General features: G+C 37.9%; 1 protein-coding gene across 3 annotated transcripts in view; it reads right to left on the minus strand.

The window, feature by feature from the left end:
* The window catches only part of Top3alpha (topoisomerase 3-alpha), a 496,301-nt gene that overhangs the window by 68,442 nt on the left and 410,474 nt on the right, over window positions 1-17,385 (minus strand). For all 3 annotated transcript variants that reach the window (XM_090411715.1, XM_090411714.1, XM_090411713.1), the window contains one exon: window positions 16,638-16,759. In XM_090411715.1, coding sequence (XP_090267841.1) covers window positions 16,638-16,759 — 122 coding nt within the window. The remainder of the gene's footprint in view (window positions 1-16,637; window positions 16,760-17,385) is intronic.

Raw genomic sequence — 17,385 nt, forward strand, 5'->3', positions numbered from 1 at the left:
GATATTGTAGACACCTGTGTTTTTGAGTGGTGAATGTGGAGGTTTAAGGTAATTAGAGATTTTGTTGAACGGCAGAAGGCAACTTTTACATTTTGTTGATAAAGCATTCTTGCTATTTTATTTGTAATTGATTGGAATATATATGAATCTAAGAATATATGAAAGAATCACTGCTCCTTTGTATGAGGGTGGTCTGAAAAGTTCTCGGTCTCAACCATAGATGATAACACTATTGGCACGATTTTTTTTTGTTTTTTTTCCAAGTTGGTACATCTGTCATAAGCATCTATTTGAAATTGCAAGTCATTCTATCAAGTAGTTTATTTTATACAGCTGTTTGAAACAAAAGTGTTGTCTGTATCCCTTGAAATGGATAAAACTGAGTATCGTGTGGTTATAAAATTCTTTATAAAAGAAGGTTTAACGGCAAAATAAATTCATTCGAAGTTTATAAAAGTTTACGGGCATTCTTCTCCTTTGTTTTGGACAATTAAGAAATGGGCTACCAAGTTTAAACGTGGCCATACCAGCCTTGGAGATGATCCATATGAAGGACGTCCAAAAAGTGTAACACCACCAAAAATCATTGATCAGGTGCACGACATGGTATTGGATGAGTGGCGAGTTGAAGTGAGTGAAATTGCTGAGACTATAGGCATTTCAAAAGAAAGTGTAGGATATATTTTGCATGAAGAATTGCAAATGAAAAAGCTTTGAGCAAAATGGGTGTGCCATGCTTGCTCACAGCAGATCAAAAACGCACTTACATGAAAATCTCCAAACAGTGCTTGGAGCTTTTTTAACAAGAATAAAACTGATTTTGTATGTCAATTTATTACTATTGATGAGACTTGGATTCACCATTACACACCAGAATACAAACAGCAGTCAAAACAGTAGACAGAAGCTGGTTGTTCAGCATCAGAGAAGACAAAGTCGGTTCTATCAGCAGGAAAGATCATGGCATCGGTGTTTTACGATACTAAAAGGCATTCTGTTTATTAATTATCCTGAAAAGGGTAAAACAATAACCGGGGAATATTATTCCAATCTTTTAACCAGACTAGACAAAAATATTTGTGAGAAAAGACCCAGTTTGCAGAAGAAAAAAATCATCTTTCATCAGGACAATGCACCTGCCCACAAAGATGTTTTGGCAATGGGAAAATTAAGGGATCTGCACTATGAATTGTTGGTAAAGCAATCTTGTTATTTTATTTGTGATTGATTGGAATATATATATCAATCTAAGAATATATGAAAGAATCACTGCTCCTTTGTACGAGGGTAGTCTGAAAAGCTCTCGACCATAGATGGTAACACTATCGGCACGATTTTTTTTTTAAGTTGGTACATTAAGGGATCTGCACTATGAATTGTTGGAACATCCACCCCTCTTCCACAGATTTGGCTCCCTCTGACTTCTATCTCTTCCCAAAACTAGAACTCTTCCTCACTGGTCAGCATTTTTCTTCGAATCAAGAGGTGATTGCAGCTGTAGAGGGGTAGTTTGCAGATCTTAATGAGAACCACTACAGATAAGATAATGGCAGTGGAACATTGCTGAAATAAATGTATTAGTCTTAAGGGAGATTTTCAGACCACCCTCATATTCTTATTTTTTGTTTGTCTGTTTTGAAGGAATTTTTTTAACTAATGTTCTGTTGTAGCCATTTTTTGGAAAGACAATTAAGATACTATAGCTCTTGGTTTCTTTTATCTATGTTGGTAGAAATTCTGTAGTCTCTATCACATAAGGAATGAATGATTACCATCTTGTGCTGGGTGGTGATGAGAAGTTGCATGTAGGTAATGTGTTAGTTGATTTCCTATAGACCAGGGGTCTTCAACCTTTCAAACAGTGCAGGCACCATTAAAAATTTCAATGAAGCCTGAGACCACTAAGCTATACTGCGGTATTTAGAATTGTAAGATGCTTTCCAGATTCACAAGGAATGCTGTGCATTTGATATTTTACATAAAGTCCTATAAAAATAAACAATCTCAGCTTTAAGAGCATAAGTAGGAGTCGAGTTCATGATAAATAAATAAATAAATACAATCAATACTTGAAAAAAGATAATTTAAAGAAGAAAACATTCATTTTTTACAATGTCAAAGGAAACTTAGCAATGCTTTTCATTGTCAAGCTTGTGGATGTTGGCATCAATGTTAGAAGTCACTATGTGCAGAGTATTCTCAAGATGTTGGTCCATAATCTAAGTTCTTGTCTCAGACTTCACATGCTTCATTCTGGAGAAGAACTGCTCACATAAGTATGTGCTTCCCAGCAAAGCGCACATCTTCAAAGCATGCCGGCGAAGATTAGGGAATGCATCCTCAGAAATGTTGTCTTTGTAAAATGCAAGCAAAGGCACATTGAATAATTTTTCTCTCGAAGAAGAGTTGTTTTGGAGTTCAAGCAGCTCCATTTGTACTGAGCCTGGCATTTCAGCAGCAATGACACTGAATGGTATTGAAAATAAATCTAAAGAAGACTGTTGGTTATGAAAATCACTAAATCTCTCTTTGAACTCACTTCGCAACAAGGCTAATTTTGTAGTGTATTCATCGAGACAAACAATTGGGCTCAGCGAGAAGCTGAAAACGAGTAAAGTCTTTTTTTTTTGAGAGCTGTGCCTCCCAAAGTTCGAGCTTGGCCAAAAAAGCTTTGATGTGATCAAACAGAGTGTGCACCGTTGATCTTTGGATTGTAGCCGCATATTTAGGTCATTCATATGCAACGAGATGTCAGTCACAAAGGCAAAGTATGTCATCCACTTCGGATTGTTGAATTCCGCAATCAGCTTCCCCTTGGTTTGCATGAACTGCTGTATTTCGCTCCTTAAGTCAGACTCTTTTAAGAACCTTCCCTCTGCTCAACCAATGCACATCACTATAATAAACACATCGCCGTGACTGATTCGCACTCTTGGGTCAAACACTCTTGGAATTGATGATGATTCAATCCTCTTGCCCCAATAATGTTGACAACAGTCACGATAACTTTCATGGCATTCTCAAATCCAATAGTTTTCGTTCACAAATTCTTCTGGTGGATTAAACAGTGGTAATGGATGAAATCTTTTCCTTCTAGTTCCAGTTCTTTCCATAACAGTGCAACAAACCCTTCATTCTTTCCCACCATACAGGGGCACCATCAGTTACCACACCCTTGAGCTTGGTTAAGCTGAGGTCGAAAAGCCGGCATGTTTTCTTGGCGGCTTCAAGAATATCAGTGTCTTTTTGTCGTTCCCTTCACAGATACGAGTGTTAGCAGTTCTTTTGTCACAGTGAATTGGTGATCAATGCCACAGACAAAGATAGCCAGTTGTGCTGTATCCTTCACATCTGTGCTCTCATCTAAAGCAAGTGAATATGACGTAAATTCGGATGACCGTTTTTTTTTAAAGTTCCTTCAATGTCATTGGCAAGTTCTTCGTCATGTCGTGCTACAGTTACCCCAGACAAACTCAGTTTTTTAAACACTTCTCTATTATTTGGCCACAGAATTTCCCCAGCAGCGATGAGACACTCTTTCACAAACTCACAGTCCAAGAAGGCTTTTGATTTTTTAGCAATTTTTTCAGCTATTACATACCTTACTTTGACACACACTTCACTCTCTTCCCTTTACCTTTTAAACGTACCCTACTGGCATTTTAAATCAATTTGGAGATGGTTCACTTTGTCCACATAAAGCTGCCCTTGAAGGTGATCAATACTGGGTGAATGTTTTGTCTCATAGTGTCGATTTATATTGTATTCTTTTGATATTGACACTGACTCATGTCAAATTAAATACACTGGCTTATCATCATTGGCACAAAAAAGTACAAATTGGTCCACTTTTCATTAAAAACATGACAAGAATCACTTGATTTATGCTTTTTACTCGTATATGCCATAGGTGAACCCATAGATGGAAGGTGAACCCAAAGAATGATCCAAAATGGCCGTGTAACAGTTATTATCCACTGAATATGTCTCACACCGATGAAAAGTCTGGCAATATAAAACCAAAATAGGCTATGGCTGATACGACGAACCTGTGTGCGCTTATAGACGAATATCACACTGTTCGTGACTGACTGACTGTGGATGAGATCCTCTTGTATTTATATGAAAATAACGAAGTATCGAGAACCTTCGAGATGTATCTGGAAGGTACTAGACAGCACACTCGAACGAATTACTGCTTCAGCCATCTACCTGTGACGTTAGTACTAGTACTTAAGTACCACTTGGCACTGGTAGATGGCTGAAGAAGCATGTCTATTTAATATTTATTTTTATTGGATTTTATATAAAGTATTAAATGCACAGCATTCCTTGTGAATCTGGAAAGCATCTTACAATTCTAAATATCACAGTATAGCTTAGTGGCCTGTGGGCTTCATTGAAATTATTTTTTATTTAATTGCATTTTAATGTTAATAGTTATTTTTTCAAAATGCAACTTTAGCTTTAGTCACTGCCTTGTTGTGACGACTTTTTGGTGCCATTTTTAAGAGTAGTAAAAACTAATAATATTTCTGAAATTATGTTATAATGCTTTAGTACAATAACTATACTAAAAAATTACAATAATATACTAAAAATACACAATTAAATCTAAGAAAACACTTAATAAATCAACAAAAATCACAAATTTTCAGGAGTTCTCTGACGTATGTCTTTTCACCTGCTAGTCTCAATACAATATTTTTATATTGTATTCATAAAGATGTCTGTGTGACAGAGATGACATATTGGAGCCATTAAACTCTTGTTTAATCCCACTCTTGAACTTTTTTTTTTTTTTTTGGAGGGAGAGATTGAGAATCCTATCCACAAAAACTTTTGGGCTATTAGCCATTTGTATTAGCATCATGAATGGTTTTTGTGTGCCAGAACTGACTCCTATCCTATGTCGCCTGTATATACTGTTTTAGTCCATTGGTATCTATCCCACATAGCCTGGAAACTGGCCTATATCCAACCCATTCCCAAGAAGGGTGACAAGTCACTGCCATCCAACTACTGCTCTATCTTGCTCATCTCAGTCCTGTTTAAAGTGATGGAAAAAATTAATTCTCAACTCCTACACTACCTTGAAGGTACTCACCTAATAAACAACCACCAGTATGAAACGCTTAAGAAATTGAACAACGTAGTTAAGGATATAAATTAAATTATACTTTAATAAATATTTTCCGATATTTCGGCAATGTCACATTGCCATCTTCTAAAGGAACTTACAAAAAAAGCACGAGCACGTAGGCACTACAAACACAGTAACTGGGAATGAAGAGATGAAGCTATTGTTCTCCTAAAAGTCCTGATGGTGCCCTCTAGCAGGCTAAGTAGGTGTTCTTGGCCGTTGGGCTGAAGGTCTGCTGATGTAAGCCTCCCAAATTTGGGGCAGTCGCATACAACCAAATTTGTTGAGGTTTGGAGAATTTCTTGGGGCTGAGGCTGATTCCATAAATAGTCTTTCGTATTTGTATTTGCTACGGTGTATTACTGTAGCTTTCTTCCACCGTATTCTGTGGCGTGTATCCAGAGCATGGTCCGCAAGACCAGAATGGTTGTACTTGTGAAACCAGATGTAGTCCTTGTGTTCAGAAATTCTGATATTCGCTGTCCTGCCTGTTTGGCCAAAGTAAGACAGATTACAACTGCAAGGGACCTGGTATACACCAGGTAGGTCTAGGGGAAGTGGTTGGTCTTTAGTGGAGCGGATAAGGGATGCCAATTTTCTGTAAGGTTTGTAACAGGAGGTCAGGTCATGCTTTTTTAAGATTTTGGTAATCTTTTCCGAGGTGCCTCGGATGTAGGGAATGGTGATGGATTTAGAGTAATCCTTGTTGTGGAGGGGGGGGGGGGGGAATCTGTGGTTTGTAGGTTCTAATATTTTTTGGACTTTTTTGGGGGGGTAGCCACTGGCTGAGAAAGTGTTGAGGATGTGATTTAGTTCAGTGTTTAGGGCCAAGTCGTTTGAACAGATTAGTTTAGCCCTGTTGTATAGTGTTTTCACTACTCCATATTGTTGTGAGGGGGGATGGGATTGTTGGTGAATGTATCTGCCTGTATGGGTGGGTTTTCTGTAAACTGAGAAAACCAAGGTGCCATTAGGCTGGCGGGTGACTAGTGTGTCTAGGAAAGGGAGGCTGTTTTTTTCCTCTTTTTCCAGGGTGAATTTGATTCTGGAGTGTTGGTTGTTTAAGTGTGTTAAGAAGGAGAGAAGTGTTTCAGAGCCATGTGGCCAAATAGCAAACACATCATCAACGTAGCAAAGCCATATGGTTGGTTTTTGTGGGGCAGAGGCTAAGGCTTTTTCTTCAAAGGTCTCCATAAAGAAATTGGCCAAGGGTGGGGAGAGTGGTGAACCCATGGCTGTCCCCTCTATTTGTTTGTAGAATTTTCCTTGCCAAACGAAATAGTCCAAGTTCATTGTGAACTGAAATAAGGCTGAGACATCGGGAGAAAATTTAGCTTGGATTAGCTCTAGTTTCCTTGAGTGGGACATTTGTGAATAAAGAGGAGACGTCAAAGCTGACCATTATGTCAGTATGTTGGAGTGTAAGGTTTTCTATGCTGGCTTTGAAATGGGCTGAGTTTTTTTATGTGTGATGGTGTGTTGCCAGTATAGTGTGTGAGCTCTTTGGCCAAATGTTTAGCTAATTTGTATGTGGGAGAATCAATGCCATCCACTATGGGACGTAATGGCACATTTTCTTTATGTATTTTTGGGAGTCCATAAATACGGGGGGGGGGGGGGGGTATAGAGTTAAATGGCTTTAATCTGTTGGTAACTTCTACAGGCCAAGAAGTGACTCTCTTAAGGAGCCTGTGAAGTTTTTTAATTTGAGAGTTGGTGGGATTGTAATTGATGGGGAGGTAAGTAGCCCGATCTAAGAGAAGAGCATTCAGCTTACCTGTGTAGTCCTATTGGTTAAGGACTACAGTTGTGTTTCCCTTATCCGCTTTGGTGATAACTATTTCTTTATTATTCTTCATTTCCTGTAGAGCTTTATATTCCTTGTTGGATACGTTGGATTTTGGTGGGACTGCTTTGGAAAGGACACAAACTACATCCAGTCTCACACTGTTGGCGACTTGATGTATAAGGTGGCGGATTCCGCGTTCGATCTGGATCATAATATCCTCACTGGGTATTTTTTTGGGAGCAATCGCGAAGTTGTGGCCACGTGACAGCGCATTGATTGCTTCAGGCTTCAGGGTGACTGAAGAAAGGTTGATTACGGTATTGGTAGCAAGTTTTGGAATGACGGTAGAGTTCTTTTTTAATTTTTAGAATTTTTTCATCTGTCAGCCTCGTATTTTTTAAAATTCTTTGTCGGCAGCGGTACATGAGTCACGTAAAATCGACCAAAGTTCGTGGTTTAAAGTGCCCGAAAGCTCATCTTCGATGGCACGAATAGCTTCGTTAATGTCCGCTAAGAGAAAACGCGTGGCGGTGATTTGTTCGCGTAGTAACGCGTAGCTGGCGCGGTTATATATTCGAAGAGCTTTTTTTGAAACAAAACGGTGCTTGAATTTTACACAGTTCGGGATTACTTTATTATCCCGGCAGCGTTTCAGGAAAGTTAGACGATTTTTTAATTGTCTAGACAGCTTCAACTTCAATTTATCGTATTGGCGGGCCTTCCGTGCGATTGTATCTCCGTGGATGATGTTGATTCTCGTAGACAGGCTTATACGTTGGTTATGCATTATTAAAACACTTAAGGAATTGAACAACATAGTTAAGGATATAAATTAAATTATACTTTAATAAATATTTTCCGATATTTCGGCAATGTCACATTGCCATCTTCTAAAGGAACTTACAAAAAAAGCACGTGGACGTAGGCACTACAAACACAGTAACTGGGAATGAAGAGATGAAGCTATTGTTCTCCTAAAAGTCCTGATGGTGCCCTCTAGCAGGCTAAGTAGGTGTTCTTGGCCATTGGGCTGAAGGTCTGCTCATGTAAGCCTCCCAAATTTGGGGCAGTCGCATACAACCAAATTTGTTGAGGTTTGGAGAATTTCTTAGGGCTGAGGCTGATTCCATAAATAGTCTTTCGTATTTGTATTTGCTACGGTGTATTACTGTAGCTTTCTTCCACCGTATTCTGTGGCGTGTATCCAGAGCATGGTCCGCAAGACCATAATGGCTATACTTGTAAAACCGGATGTAGTCCTTGTGTTCAGAAATTCTGATATTCGCTGTCCTGCCTGTTTGGCCAAAGTACGACAGTTTACAACTGCAAGGGACCTGGTATACACCAGGTAGGTCTAGGGGAAGTGGTTGGTCTTTAGTGGAGCGGATAAGGGATGCCAATTTTCTGTAAGGTTTGTAACAGGAGGTCAGGTCATGCTTTTTTAAGATTTTGGTAATCTTTTCCGAGGTGCCTCGGATGTAAGGAATGGTGATGGATTTAGAGTAATCCTTGTTGTGGAGGGGGGGGGGGGGGGGGGGGGGATCTGTGGTTTGTAGGTTCTAATATTTTTTGGGCTTTGGAATCTGTCTTACTTTGGCCAAACAGGCAGAACAGCGAATATCAGAATTTCTGAACACAAGGACTACATCCGGTTTCACAAATACAGCCATTCTGGTCTTGCGGACCATGCTCTGGATACACGCCACAGAATACGGTGGAAGAAAGCTACAGTAATACACCGTAGCAAATACAAATACGAAAGACTATTTATGGAATCAGCCTCAGCCCTAAGAAATTCTCCATACCTCAACAAATTTGGTTGTATGCGACTGCCCCAAATTTGGAAGGCTTACATCAGCAGACCTTCAGCCCAATGGCCAAGAACACCTACTTAGCCCGCGAGAGGGCACCATCAGGACTTTTAGGAGAACAATAGCTTCATCTCTTCATTCCCAGTTACTGTGTTTGTAGTGCTTACGTGCACGTGCTTTTTTTGTAAGTTCCTTTAGAAGATGGCAATGTGACACTGCCGAAATATCGGAAAATATTTATTAAAGTATAATTTAATTTATATCCTTAACTACGTTATTCAATTCCTTAAGTGTTTTAATAATGCATAACCAACGTATAAGCCTGTCTACGAGAACCCCCAGTATGGATTCTTTCACTGCTGATCAACAGGAGATTTGCTCATATATGTCACCCATCTCTGGAAAAATGGCATTGGAGAAGTTTGGCAAATCTCAAGTGGTTGCAATTGATATCTCCAAGGCATTTGACTGGGTCTTGCACAAGGGCTTACTAAGCAAGCTGCCATTGTTTGGTCTGTCTCAGGACTACTGTAGTTGGATTGCCAGCTTTTCTCTCTGGGCACACACATGTGTGGTGGTAAATGTTTCCTTATCCTCTTGCCATTCAACTAATGCTGGGGTCTCCTCTCACCAACCCTCTTCTTGTTATATATATCAATGACCTACTTCAGCTGACCTTCAACCCAATACACAGTTTTGCAGATGACAGCACATTGCACTCCTCCCTTTCATTTGATAAATCTTACTCTACACAACTCACCTCAACCTACAGAACATCAATCACCACTTCCCTCAATTCTGAGCTCCAAGCCATCTTCCAATGGGATTCAGATAACTTGGTCAATTTCAATGCTAATAAAATCCAGTACAGTCTTATTTCTCATAAAAAAGAACCATTTTCTCCCACTATTATTTTTGACAACACCCAATTTCCAGGCAATTTGAGATATCTCTTCATGGAATTACCCTTACATCAACCTCTCCTGGCATAAACACATCATAATCATTGCATCCTCAGCTTCTAAAAAAAATAGGATTTCTCTTTCGCTCAAGACATTATTTCACCTGTTATGTCGGAAGGTAACATTATTATTGTTTAAAATAAGAAAGTAATAATCTACCAGAAGTGAACGTTTATGTATAATTTTGTAATATAGTATTGTATAATCTTAATTTAGTATTGTGAAATTTCAGTGTACAAAATATAAAATAGTTACTTAGTCGGAATTTTGTATGTGAACAACTAATCAACTTTGTTAGAAAAGAAATCAAAATACCATACCAAATGTGTACGGCCAACTTCAGTAAGTCTGCTGTGAAGAACTGTGCTTTTCCCCCCCCCTTCACTTTATGGAAATGCCAGGAGTTTTTTGTTTTTAATGCCAGGAGCATTAAAAACAAAGGGATTGAGTTTGTTGCTTTATTGAATATGATGTGGCCTAAGATTGTTGGCATTAGTGAAACCTGGCTATCAGAATCAGATAGTGGGATCGAGTGCAATGGATATACTATTTTTAGGAATGACAGAAGAGATAGGAGAGGAAGAGTGCTACTAATGATATCAAATGACTTAAGTCCAGTTAGGATAGAAATACAAGAAAACAATGATGGTAACAATGTCCCATGTAGCGATGAGTTTGATTCTATTTGGTGTGAAGTGGAGGTTAACAGAATGAAATATATGGTGGGGTGTTGTTACAGACCCGGCAGCTCAGCTGTAGGGGATGAAGAAATGCATCGCCAATTTAGCCTTATGGATACCAAGCGAATGATCATCAATTGGGTGATTTTAATTTTCTAAACACTGATTGGGTAGAAGAGAAATCTCATGAACAGAAAGAACGGGAATTTATTGAATTGTTGCGGGATAACTTTCTCAAGCAGCATGTGAAAGAAGGAACTCGAGGTCAAAGAGTGTTGGATTTTTCATAGCGTCAGAAGGGGATCTCTGTCAAGAATATAGCTACTTTACCACCAATTGGTGACAGTGATCATGCTGTTCTTTCTTGGGAAGTATCTACTTGTATTGAAGCTCTGATTAAAACAGGCTACATGCTGAACTACAAAGCTAGAAATTATGATCAACTTAGAAGAATACTATCTTTGGTCCCATGGTATCAGTTACTGAATGGAAAAAATGTCATCAATGCATGGGAATCTTTGAAAAAGAGCTTGAATGAGGCGGTATCTGAATGTATCTCTAGTGTTCGAAGAATAAATAGGTTGGGAATGAAATGGATGTGCAACCTTATTAAGCAAGAGATCCACAAGAAGATTATGATGTGGAAAGAATATTGTGAAAATAAGAGTGAGAGCAGTTATGAAATATATAAAACTCAGGCAAGAAAAGTAATGAGTATTGTGAGGAAAGGTAAAATGAAGTATGAAAAGAAATTGGTCATGCAAGCTACAGGCAATCCAAAAGAATTTTATCATTATGCCGCAAGCAAAAGAAACAATGAACATGGAAGAATAACTTTATTGAATGCAGATGGTACACGAGTGTTAGAAGCTAAGGAGATTGTTAAGTTAATGAGTGCTCACTTTGCTAAGATATATCAACCAGGTGTATGTATCATGCACAGTGTTACTGATTGTTACATTGGATGAAGAGTTAGAGGTTCATGAAAATGAGGTTGAAGAGCTCTTGCATAACCTGGATAAGAATTTGTCAATAGGGACAAATGGAACATCAGCCCATTTGCTAAAGGAATGTTCAGCTGAATTGGCTAGGCCTTTCACACATTTGTATAATTTGAGTCTCAACTCAATGGAAAGAATGTATGATAGTTCCATTGAACAAGGGTGATGCAAAAACTGATGTTTCTAACTAGTGACCTATTAGTATCTCTGGTGTAGTGACGATTTTAGAGAAGTTGGTAAGAGCTCGCATACAGAAATGGGTAGACAAGCATTCTATGCTCTTCGGGGAACGGCATGGGTTTACTAATGGAAAGTCACGTTTTAGCAATTTGCTCATATTTTATAGCAATGTTACGGCCAAGTTGGATAAAGGGAATGGATACACTATGATAATGTTCAATTTTTATAAGGCAATTGATAGGATACCACACAAAAGGCTGTTGTGTAAACTGGAGGATATGGGATTGGAATATAATCTATTGATTTGGATCAGGGGATGGTTGACAGATATCAAAAAGTGGTAAACAGTGGGTGTGAATCTGTGAGATTTAACCAGTGGTGTACCTCGGGGGTTCAGTCCTTGGGCCATTATTGTTCAATCTGTCATCAGATGTGCAATAGTTTGCCAATGATGCGAAGATAGGCAGAGCAATCAGGGATGCAATTGATATTCAGCAATTACAAAATGATTTGAATACACTGGAAATCTGGGAAAACGAAAATGGCTATCAGTTTAATGTTAGTAAGCGTAAAGTTATGCACTTTGGTGATTAGAATTCCAGTGGCATATTATATTGGCAGGGTTATGCGACAAGAAACTGAAGAGACAAGGGATCTTGGTGTATTGGTGGATATGAATTTAAAGCGCACAGATCACATAGCAAAAGTTGCAAATACAACTCAGAGGATAACTGCTACGTTGAAGTGAACCTTGACATGTAAGGATAAGGAAGTAATTTTGCCTCTTTATAAAGCTTTGATAAGACCACACCTGGATTATTGTGCAGATTTGGTCTCCAGGGTCCCAAGGGGGAAAAGAAGCTGTGGAAAGGTCGCAAAGAAGAGTTACAAAGATTAGTAAATAATAATATTTTTTGGTTTATCGATCAAAGTGTTGATCAATTTTATTAACTGAACCAACTAGTTTCGCCACACTTATCTGTTGGCATCTTCAGGGCTTACATAGAGGTTTAAACAATCTCACAATTATGCGTAACTGCAAACTGACAAGAATAACTGTAAAAAACTGACTAGAATAATTACAAATAAAATAGTATCGAACATGAGTGAAACACGTATCGCATGTACAAGATCAGCCAGCTGTTGCTGAGGAACTTTCTGTAGTTTGTATTAAAGTTCATTTCTTCTGTTTTTAAGGTTCTGATTAGTTTTTTCCATATCTCTGGGAGTATTAGGCCTTGATTTCTGTTAAGGTTGACAGTAGAATGGGCGACTGTGGCTGCCTCTTTGAAAATTCTTGAATGGTAATCTTCCTCTATGTAAGGGGAAACAGCTTTTGTCCCACTCGATGACATGGTTAGTTGTAGAGAAATGAGACGATAGGCCAGAAATGTCCTGTCTGTTGTTTTTGACATAGCCAATGTGCTCCTTTTTCCTGATTTCGAGGCTTCTCGAAGTCTGTCCGATGTAACTAGAGCCACATGAGCATGGAATATTATAAATTCCAGCATATTTGTAGAAAGGATGGTTGTCTTTTGGAGATCTTAGTAGTTTACTAATAGATTCTATTGGTTTGAATGTTACTCTTATTTTATGTTGTTTGAGGAGATTGGCGAGCTTGTTGGAGATGCCACTTACAAACGGAATTGCAATCGTTTTTATATATTGAATATCTTCTTGTTCTCTTTGTGGTGGTTCAGAGAAAAGGATTTTATTGACTAGTCTTCTTGGATATCCGTTCAAGTACAAATTGTTGGAAATAAATTTTAACTCATCTTGAAGGGTCTTGTTGTCCGTTGTGATGCGAATCGCTCTTTTCTTTAACATGTGTACAATGCTGAGTTTATGTGAGGAGTTGAAATGTAGGTAGCGACCTGTATTGGTCGGTTTTCTGTACACCGATAGATTTATACTGCTGTCAATTTGTTTTTTGATTAAGATGTCTAAAAACGGCAGTTGTTTTCTCTTTCAAGTTCCAGAGTGAATTTAATAGAATGATGGAAGGCATTGATCTTTTTGAGAAAGGATGCCTTCCATCATACTATTAAATTCACTCTGGAACTTGAAAGAGAAAAACAACTACCATTTTTAGACATCTTAATCAAAAAACAAATTGACGGCAGTATAAACCTATCGGTGTATAGAAAACCGACCAATACAGGTCGCTACCTACATTTCAACTCCTCCCACCACATCTCACATAAACTCAGCATTGTACACATGTTAAAGAAAAGAGCGATTCGCATCACAACGGACAACAAGACCCTTCAAGATGAGTTAAAATTTATTTCCAACAATTTGTACTTGAACGGATATCCAAGAAGACTAGTCAATAAAATCCTTTTCTCTGAACCACCACAAAGAGAACAAGAAGATATTCAATATATAAAAACGACTGCAATTCCGTTTGTAAGTGGCATCTCCAACAAGCTCGCCAATCTCCTCAAACAACATAAAATAAGAGTAACATTCAAACCAATAGAATCTATTAGTAAACTACTAAGATCTCCAAAAGACAACCATCCTTTCTACAAATATGCTGGAATTTATAATATTCCATGCTCATGTGGCTCTAGTTACATCGGACAGACTTCGAGAAGCCTCGAAATCAGGAAAAAGGAGCACATTGGCTATGTCAAAAACAACAGACAGGACATTTCTGGCCTATCGTCTCATTTCTCTACAACTAACCATGTCATCGAGTGGGACAAAAGCTGTTCCCCTTACATAGAGGAAGATTACCATTCAAGAATTTTCAAAGATGCAGCCACAGTCGCCTGTTCTACTGTTAACCTTAACAGAAATCAAGGCCTAATACTCCCAGAGATATGGAAAACCCTAATCAGAACCTTAAAAACGGAAGAAATGAACTTTAATACAAACTACAGAAAGTTCCTCAGCAACAGCTAGCTGATCTTGTACACGCGATACGTGTTTCACTCACATTCGATACTATTTTATTTGTAATTATTCTAGTCAGTTTTTTACAGTTATTCTTGTCAGTTTGCAGTTACGCATAATTGTGAGATTGTTTAAACCTCTATGTAAGCCCTGAAGATGCCAACAGATAAGTGTGGCGAAACTAGTTGGTTCAGTTAATAAAACTGATCAACACTTGATCGGTAAACCAAAAAATATTATTATTTACTAATTTATGATCAAGAAAATAACCTTCATGATGAATAGAGTTACAAAGATTATATCCGGATTATGGGATTTAGATTATGAGGACAGATTGTGAGTATGTGGATTGCAGACTCTGGTTAACAGGAGAAAGAGGGGTGATGTGATAGAAGTCTATAAACTTTTGAATGGATATTATAGCATTTCAACTGATGAAATTTTTCGTTATATGGAAGGCAGGGAGAAAACACGGGGCATCCATGGAAGTTAAGGTTGTTCACAGTCAAGAAAGGGGTAAGAGCTAGGTTTTACTTACAGAGAACAGTGAGTGGAATAATTTGTCCTTAAGGGTAGTGAGTGCATCTAGTGTAAATGAATTTAAGAGACGGTATGATAGCTGGTTTGGATGATTTATAGCCTCCCTCGATGAGTCCTTGACTCCCGGGAGGGCTCAGATAATAATAATAATACTACTAATAATAATATAAAGATTTGTGATTTATTAAATGTCGGGAGTTCAGCAAGAGAGATGTAACATTTTGAATGAAAAGAATACCAAATTTTTTGAGGTTGAGGGTGCTATGAATGCAATACATTTATGCCAGGATAAGTTAGATGTGAAAGTTCCCCAAGAAGGGGGAACTGATCTTGACTGGAAATAATAACATTATTGAATGTAACAGGAAGCAAAGCAAGATTTTGTTTCTGAGTAAGAAGACAAGACTACATTTTGACAACGTTGAAATTTGTTAGATTATCATCACCCCCACTTGAGAATGGTGAAGATGTGTTATGGAAAATCTTGACACTTGAATCATTTGAGTACTACAATGTTTTTTTGAATGAAGGAGATGAATGGAGCATTCACCCAGCACTGATAAAGAAATATGATGAGAGGAAGCCATCTGCCATGATATGCATGAATGACCAGGAAGAAAGCTGGCAATCCAATTACAAAAAACAGGATGGAGACCATAAGGTAGTAGCTTGTCGAGAGTCTCAATGCCCAAGATGATCAAATACTTTGAATGTATGAAAAGTGACTACATAAGTTTCTCTAAATTTTTCTATGCCACATGTCCATTGATGGGTAAGGATAGTGTGAAGGTCTGCTGTAGAATGAGTATTTTATCTTCCATTTTAGGACAGGCTGGATAAAGGCTTTCTTTCATGCTGTTAGGTAGATGCCAAATAAGAATGACAGCCTGTATAGGCAATACAGGATATTAATTTGGGAGCACAAATTTTTAGCACAACTGGATACCATCTAGATTAGGAGACTTATTAGTATGACTACTGATAATTTTTTCGATATCTTTCTGGTGAAAAGTGAGAGAAAGCATATGCTGAGTAGCTTGGTAATTTGGCTTGGTCATCTATAGAAGAGTAGGAGGAAAACGATTGATGCCAAGAAGTCTGCGTTATCTTTGCTTATATTATTATAGTACTAGCAGGTAGTCCTCTAAGAGGGTGCTCTTCCTGGGATTTTAGGTTTAAAGTCTAATCAGATCCACTTTATTCTGTGGTGATGACTGTTACAATTTTTATATTCTATTTTATATTTTTTTTGGTAGAAACAAAACTCTGGAACTTTTATACTTATTAAATGGCCATATCAGCATTTATACACTCGGCTGTACTTGTCCAAGAAATATAGATATAATATTTCATATCTCAGATAAAATCTTAAAGTCTCTCAGATATAAGCTGTCTCACTAAACTATTAACCACTAGAAACACAATATCTCATGCTTCACATAAAATGTTAAATAGTTTCTAAGATATAAACTGTCTCAGTGAATTACTAACCACTAAAAACTTGCTTTCGAAACTGGCTCACATGAAATACCATTGTTCAATAAATCTGTTCCACATAAAAGTGAAACTTAAAAGAAAATCAGTTTTTTAAAGTGATGTTTGCTGAGTTTAGCAGAAATCCAATACTTACCTAAGTTTGGGCCTTCTTTTCGAACAGTAAAGAGAGCTGCAATTTCCCCACAATTACAAACAACTGCTTGACTTTTGTCATCATTATTCCAGGAAGACAGTGGTGGCGTGCAATTAACAGGTCTAAACAAAGAAAATATAAGAAATATGATAAAATCCAATGAGTTCAAATAAGCTACATAAGCTAAAACTGCATGCTGTTATATCAGTTAAATACCTTTAGACATTCTTCAGTGATATTTCCAATCTATCATGGCAAGTAACCAGCTTTTGAAAAATTAGAATAATTCCATTCATTTATTCATTCTTTAGTGTGCTACGCCATCCTTAATAAAGATGGAGAACAACCAATATCTATTATTGTCGCCTGTAAAAATAGCAGTTAAGCCTACTGGTTCCTCATCAGGGCTGTGGGATGCAACTTCTGTCCTTCTAAGTTTCAACCCCTCTCTCTTGAATCTTGATGTCTAAATATAAGGCAGACTCTTGACATCAGATTTTTTCTTCAAATTCTTGTACAGATGACCAAGCAGATCCCCTTCCCACCCATTCTGCAAACTATCCACAGTATCCCTCTAAATTTTTGCCAGGACATCTGAAAAACTCCATAGCCTTGATACCAATAAGTCGCCAGGCTGATGGTATTCCTCCAGTTGTACTAAAAGCTTATACTCCAGAACTCATGCACATCTTTTATCATCTCTTAAAGTTTCAATATTCATCTGGATGAATATTGGAAGCAAGCTTAA

Source organism: Typopeltis vanoorti, chromosome 21 (genome assembly GCF_054136105.1).
Source record: "Typopeltis vanoorti isolate ZY-2024b chromosome 21, IOZ_Tvanoo_1.0, whole genome shotgun sequence".
Lineage (NCBI taxonomy): Eukaryota > Metazoa > Arthropoda > Arachnida > Uropygi > Thelyphonidae > Typopeltis > Typopeltis vanoorti.